Source organism: Orbicella franksi, chromosome 1 (genome assembly GCF_964199315.1).
Source record: "Orbicella franksi chromosome 1, jaOrbFran1.1, whole genome shotgun sequence".
Classification (NCBI taxonomy): domain Eukaryota; kingdom Metazoa; phylum Cnidaria; class Anthozoa; order Scleractinia; family Merulinidae; genus Orbicella; species Orbicella franksi.
Genome location: NC_138145.1, coordinates 20,559,876 through 20,567,439, shown reverse-complemented (window position 1 = coordinate 20,567,439; position 7,564 = coordinate 20,559,876). Strand labels below are relative to the sequence as shown.

The following is a 7,564-nucleotide window of genomic DNA, read 5'->3' as shown; positions in this document are numbered from 1 at the left end:
AAGTACAAAATGACAAAGAAAACAAATGTGAAATTAAATTTAAGTAGAAAAAAGTGTCTGTGAAGTGGCAAAGGAGCAAAGCACTGTGCGTCTTTGGATAAATTTCAAATAGAGAACTAGTTCTCAAAAACTGAACTTTTTTTGCTGGCCTGTGGCTCGTGAGCCGCCATTTTCACAAATCAAATCACTGATAGGAAGCGTAGCTGGGTGGTTTTTGGGGCTCTGGTTTTGTAATCAGGATATCCAGGGTTCTAGCCCTCCCCCTTGCCACTGACTTGATGTGTTCTCAGGACCCCTGAGTTCAACTTGTCGGTTACGCCTTGTGAATAGCCAACTGGTCAGCTCACTGAGACTTCAATTATTTAACTCTGCTTCGTCTGTTTGAGTCTCCGATGCTGCAGCTCGTGTAAAGCTGATGTCACTTGAGAGCTAAAACATAACTTGAACCAAACTACCAACCAATTTTCAAATTGTTGCGTGTATATGAATGAATAATTCTAAGATAAACAAAACAACAATGCTCTAGAGAATATCACGGGGTTGGAAATGGAAAACAAACCGCCCAAGCTAAAAAGGTCTATCAGAGGAGATACCTCACAGTCCACTCCAAGTTGTATGATGGAAAAGTATAAGTGAAATTGTTTTGACCCATGGACCAATCTTCAGTGCTACTGAAGTCAGTACAATAAAATCCAGTGTATGCAATGCGTATTGTGTTACACTGTGGATTGGAAGCGTCGCTGCATTTTGCTCTCCATGAATCTCCATTTCCAATAAGGGTTCTCTGACTTTTCGTATTCTCGTCGCAGTAATATGAATTGTACGATCTTCGAAAAGCCAGATGAAAGGTAAAAGTGACCTAACAAAATGAAGCAAATTGATAACAATTAATGGAAAAAACCTTGAATAATTTTTAATTATCTGTTATCAGCTCATTGAGAGAAACTTTAATTTATTTGTCTTAAACTATAATATTGCTGGCATATGAGGTGCACGAGGAATTTGAGCACGCTTATATCATCAGAAAACCTAAGTAAACGTTACCTTCGCTCACTGTAATTTTTAATATAGTTCTTACTGGAATGCAAAGATAACCTAGATTGTAGAACAACGTAATGAACTTACGGTCAGTTTTAAAAGTATCACTAAGTTATTATAAAATATTAAACATCTAAAGTAAAAACCAATTGTAAGTCCAGAAACCTCACAATGCTATGGAAATGCGAATGTAAAGTTTCCGGATGGCACACAAAAAGCACGGGAATTTAACTTCTTTCTCCTTCAAAGCCCCCTGTCTTGACTATCTCGAGAGGTTAACACAGAAAGGACACGGATCATAAGTTGATAAGTTTAAAAAAATCTATCAACTGAGTTGGTTGAAAGCTACCCACCCTTTCTGTACATTGTTGTGCAAGACCTATCTTGAACACTTTTCATTTTGCAACATTTGCTCTTATAAATTCATAGATCCGATTAAATGAAAGTCTCTTTGGGACAAAATGGTAGACACCGATCACTGGAATACATCATAATCACTGGAATAAAATAATAATCACACACACCAAAGATACATAAAACTACGCATATGATAACCAATACTAGCCTTGTATTAACGCGTTCTTCATATGATCAGGAACAATGCGAATAGATCTTAAGGGACGATTACATTTTCTATATACATTACAAGATACTACCTTTAAGAAATAGAAAACATGTACCGTGTTTCTATCGAGTTAATAGAAAGACTCGTGAAAGTTTGAGAGAACTCGAAAAAGCTGTGGAAACACGAGCCGACAGGCTCGTGCTTCCACAGCTTTTTCCGGCTTTTTCGTTTCACAGCTTTTTCGAAAGATTGTTCGCTTTTTCGAGCTTTTTCGTTCCACAGCTTTTCCGAGTTCTGCCAAACTTTCAAGAGTCTTTCTGTTAGACCAATTAGTATCTTCCCAATTAGTAGAGCACTTGTGATCAGCTATTAAGACTGAGACTAATATAATATTAAGACTGAAAATAAATAAAGTTGTCATTCATTATATTCATTCATTCATTCATTCATTCATTCATTCATTCATTCATTCATTCATTCATTCATAGACAGTTAGATTATGAGCTAGAGATTCTATTTAACAACAGTTTCTGTCGAGGAACTAACGGCTGATATTTGCCCGTTGGAAATTTGATGTTCTCATTAAAACTAGCGTATTTGTTTTAAAAACATCAAATTTCCAAGGAGCAACTATCAGCCGATAGTTCCTCGACAGAAACACTCTATTGCCTGATTGCTCACCACCAAATTTTCTTTCGCGCGCCAGTTCAAAAATCATATTGAATTATTTTCAAAATGTAAAATTCGAAAAAGAAAACAAACAAATACCCACTTAATACAATTTCAGATATTTATTTTTAATAAGCCCGCTGGTTTACAGAAAATTTTTCACGAACGGGCACTATGGGCTGATAGTGTCTCTCCGCCGACAAACACTATCGCGTCACGTGATCACTTTAAACCAATAAGAATCGGAGAAACTTTAGTGATGAACTATCTCGCATGGAAATCGAGAGCGAATAATTTAATTGTTTTAGGATATCTACTTTATCTAAATCCTCTTGACACACTTCGATTTATGGTTCAGTTTTAAAATGTTAAGCCAAGCCATGACTTACTGGAGTACTTGATTGCACGCGTGCAATCCATATATAGTGATTCAATACAGTCAATTACTCGTGTGTTATAAAATAAGTACTCTACAGGGGAGTAAATGGGGGTAGGCAAAACCGCCCATCCGTGCTAGTGTCAAAGCAATCAGTCGATCCGACGCTATTTTTTTTTTTTTTTTTTTTTTTTTTCTACATTTGAATCCACGTTACTTTGTGTTGCAGCGAAATGCCAACGTTTTGGTGTTGATTTTACCATGAATGCTGCAATGCATAAATGGTAAATGTAATTTATAATTTGCTGAATTTTTCGTGAAGAAAAATGATATTTAAACCAATTTTAATAAAAAAGACCGAAAAATAGAGGACACCAACATGTCCGGCGGCTTCGGCTGTGTGATGGATCAGCGCGAACTGGTAGGCAGGGCCAAAATTCGAAACTGATCCGCAAATCCTTTAAATTTATCACAAAATTTTGCAATCCTTTGGCTTTTCAAGGTCAAATCCGTCGGTCCGTGAATCTATTCACTCCCCCACCACTTTCCTTTAGGCTAACTTTAGTGCAAAGCCAGAGTCAAGTATTCAAACGTGATAGGAAACACGTATGTTTCCGCATCGCCCCTAAAGTTGGCTTATTAACTTGCATAAATTATCAGAAGGGCGGACGAACGCGCTCAGTTTCCAAGAAATGGCCACAGTCGGCTGCGTGTGAAGAGGAAAATATTTGAAATAATTGCTATATACAATTGTGCAGTTGCAATGGCACCAAAACTTAAAATTAAGCAGCTGGGCAAAGTAAAAAGAGCTCCTTGTTCAATTCAACCTTGTTTAAATAGCTAAGGCATGAGTTGCAACAGTGCTTGGTAGCGCGTGCAATTCGCGCAATCCTTCAATACAATACTCGTGTCATTTCAGACAACGTAAATTATGCAGTCTACTTTACAGCCAAGTTCACAGTATTGATATTAAACCATGACATGAGGCAAGCAAAAAGGGACTAACTTATGTTAGATTAAGTCGCGTCTACAAATAACTCGTTAATATGGATGATTATCAGGAATGCGAACAATCTTTCCAAGAAATGGACACAGTTGGCTAAGTATAATAACGAAAATATCTGCAATGCTAATAGATAACATTTCGCGGTTGCAAAGGCATTGAAAATGCAAATTAAACGGGTGAGCAAAGCGGCATTTTTCGTTGGAATTTGGTGGCATGCACAGTCTGAAGAAAATATCTAGGGTTCTATCAGTGATCTTATCAGCTGGTATTAATCTTATTCGTAAAAAAAATGACTAACATTAGGTGATATTAGGACTACTATAAAGAAATCGCAAAGATCTTTCCAGAGCGCATCATAAACAAAGTTCTTTCTCCTAATAGCGGGATGCATTTTACTGGCTGATTGCAGTTAATTGAGTGATCTTTAGTGACGTTGATTTATGTATAGCTAAGTGGAATATTTGGAGGCAACACGCCCTTTGCAAAGGCTGGCCGCATAAAGACACTTATCTCTGAAAAGCTTTAAATTGATTTTGTGACAGATATATTTAAAGCATACATGGGAAAAAAGTTCACCTGCGAAAGTAAATCGTAGTTTTTACAAAGTTTCGACTAATTTTTACTCTCGTTAATTGTGCGTTCGGGAAAGACTTGTGGGCGTGTTTATATGCTAAGTGTCGAGAATTGGTATCGTACAAACTTCGGAATGATGCTTTGGAAACATTTGCTTCTCACAAAGCGCTAATTTATGGCTATTTCAGGGAAACAATGTATTATCGCAAGCACTGTTAACTTTATTGCCAATTTTTACTCGTGGATCTGTGCGGTCGGGAATCCTTATGCGATATAAGGTGAGATTGCCGTCATCATTTTGTTAGCGAACGGGACTTTGAGCGCGATGCCCAACGAGTTTGCCAAGCAGAAAGGTCTCTGATGAGTCCCTTGGCCGGGACGAAACGAGCTGCGTAAGACTAGCCACGAACAATATATTATCACTAAATTTTTCAAGATGAAAATAGTAAAGCACTCGTTCAATTACAATCGCTACCAAAATCTCTCCTGGCAATTAAAAGTACAGCAGTTCCATAAGTTCAAGACCTTCGAACTAGTATCGCGAATGTTGAAATTCCACTGTCACGAGTAGTGAGTACCCTGCAGCCGCGACGGCCATCTCACGAAACTCGGGTCTTATGCATGTAGATACGGCCTTCCGCTTTCTTTCATTTAAAACTGAAAAAATGGTCAAAGCAATGAAGGATGTGACTCTACGTCGGCGACGATTATACTTGAGAAGAGGAAAACGAGCTTATCTTCAGAAAATGCGTTGCTAGGATGCTTCGGGAGCGCCATGGGCAGAGGGAAAAAAATCTTAGACTCAAAAAAATACCAGTCCAGCGACAGAGTAAGAACAAACCAGAAAAAATGTATAACGTAGGTGAGCAACTTTTAACATACTGAACACATTGAAAAGGGGTTAGCCTGTACTGGTACGTAAGGAAATATGAAACAATGAATGTACTTGTCTTTAAGAGGCGAGCAGAGAAAGGCGCAATAGCGTACGAGACTTAGCGGCTGCTTAATATAGGTAGTGAGATTTTGTTTTGAGTGGCCTCCAGCCACTCTGTTGAACCTACACCCTGGCTAAGGGAGTAGTCTGAAAAATACCCTGCCACATGTACTGAGGACGGCTACAGACGCCAGTAAAAAAGGATGCGAGAGAGCTTATTAAAAAAGGCATGCTAAACCTTGAATTAGATCAGACTCCATGATGGAAAATTAAATATGTCAGCTATTGAAGAAACTCATAAGCATTCGGGATCAAAGGAAGCCTCAGCAGTTTAAATCAAAGAGAACTCTGTCGATCACAGTTCAAGACTTGTTTCCGGCAAAGTAACACTGATTTTTGGCGCATACAAACTTCACATTTTGTTGAAAGAAAGATGTGTGGCACAAAGCAGACATCGATCACAAAATTCTCTCAAATTAGCGCAGCAAAAATCATGATTCAGCCCATCGTAGTTTCACCTGCCTAGTTATCGGCCCAAAACTTGCTAAAAGCTCATACTTTATATCAATGCCTCTGCCAAAAGGATTTGCACAGGCAGCTTCTAAAGTGTTTTTGAAACAAACTGCGTCCGACCAATAATCAATTTAATATAACAGTATTCCGCCGTACATGTGAATCGCTCATTAAACAAGCCGCAAACTGCTGAAAATAGTCAGCTTCAAACTTCCACACCCATCTGCTATCGCAGTATTTAGGTAGTTTAACAAGGAAGCGACTATAAAGAGTAATTCATTGCGAGTACAAAAAGACGCGCAGTTACAGTGATTATAAAAGTACCTCGAGTGACATTTGCACAAGGGTCGTAGAAAATGCTTATTTGCTTCTCTAGTATCCAAGAGCATTCACGAGTAGCGAACTAGTAAGTTGCTGCTAGAAACGTTTCGACAAATGAGCAGCAATCGTTCAAAGTATCTCCATGAAGTGATCCCATTATAACTATATTCTAAATGATCATTACGGGCTTTGCCCATCTACTTATAATTAGTGGCTGGTGTAAAGTTGGGTATAGTACTCTACCGTGTTGCTGCTGGAGCCCGGAGTCGGAGCCCATGCTATATTGGCAAAACGAAAATGCGATGCTTCCGCCGACGACAGCCATAGCAGGAGAGTCAGGAGAGAAAGGAAGCTCGCTGACTTGTAGCGCGTCATCTTGTTATCGAAGAACCTGCTTCGCGTTCGTTTTGCCTGACTTCGAATTCTTAGTGAATAAAAATCAAGGTCACTGTAACAAGCACGGCAAGCTAACTGTGAAGCTGCCAATCAAAATCAATGAGACGTATACCCCGTCTGCTAACAAATTATTCACAGCCTGAAGGTGTTTTTGAAAACCGCATTTTTTGAAGTTCATTTCTGTTTAAAGTAACCATGAATTGAGATATACGGATCGATTCAACACTATACTGATATGCCAGATATATGGCAGACTACTTTTGATAAGTAATTATATTCAACTGAAAGTCTCCAGGCCGGCGTCCAGAAAGAACGTGGTTTTGAACAACTTAAGCTGTAAAGTTAGCTCTTCTACCTTCTCTCCCACTCCTTTATTATTACACGCGGCTTTTGGCTAAACGAAGGTTTACTCAATTTTCCGACAACATGACATCCGCTAGCAGGACTCGAATAAGAATCTGCTGTGTAAACAAGACGCTATTGTCGCCCAGAAAAGAAACTCATACACACTAACTCATTGTAATTAACAGACAGTTCTCTCACTGATTAGTTTTGTTTTTGTCAGGGTTGGTTTAAGGGATGAACCCCCGCTGGCGGAGAGGTAAAAATAAGTTCAGTATTCAGTTAATCTATGCTGTGCCAGCGTTTTAACTGAAGCAGCAGTGATAAGAATTAAAAGTGTTCTCTTTCATCACGAATTTGAGTTACCGCAAAATATTTCAATAGTAGAATTGATGCGATTCTTGTGTTAAGAAAGTATTGAGAAATTATTGAGAAATCAGCTGTGGTAATTTCGTTAACCGGAAGTGTTGACGTCACGCTGATTGAATGTAGGGCAGTAAGGGCGCTGGGCAGCTGTTCATAGAAAGGTGGCTATGGAGAAATAAACTACGTCTTGTTTACAAATTTGATCTTTGGGTTTCAGTTTTTTTGAATTCTTGTTTTAATTTACGACCCATACGCAGGGATAGGTGTGTAGCTCGAACTAATTTTCAAAATTGTCTGTGGTTAGCTACCGTCGCACCTTTGAGAAAGCGGCTTTTATAGAATACCGAGTCCTCGGTCAATTCAAATCAATCATTATTGTGAAGCTACTTTAACGCAGCCACTAAAAGCCATTCAAGAATTATCGCGGGCTGTATAAGAGTGCGTGTGTGCACATACTAATTGGAT

The 7,564-nt window shown here is 38.8% G+C and overlaps 1 protein-coding gene across 1 annotated transcript in view; it reads right to left on the bottom strand.

Moving 5' to 3' along the window:
* The window catches only part of LOC145496153 (uncharacterized), a 28,196-nt gene extending 21,748 nt beyond the window's left edge, over positions 1-6,448 (bottom strand). The window contains exons 1-2 of the mRNA XM_081475798.1: positions 6,239-6,448; positions 594-859 (exon numbers count right to left, since the gene is read on the bottom strand). Of these exons, the coding sequence (XP_081331924.1) occupies positions 594-859; positions 6,239-6,370 (398 nt within the window). The 5' untranslated portion in view covers positions 6,371-6,448. The remainder of the gene's footprint in view (positions 1-593; positions 860-6,238) is intronic.
* Between the last annotated feature and the right edge of the window lie 1,116 nt (positions 6,449-7,564).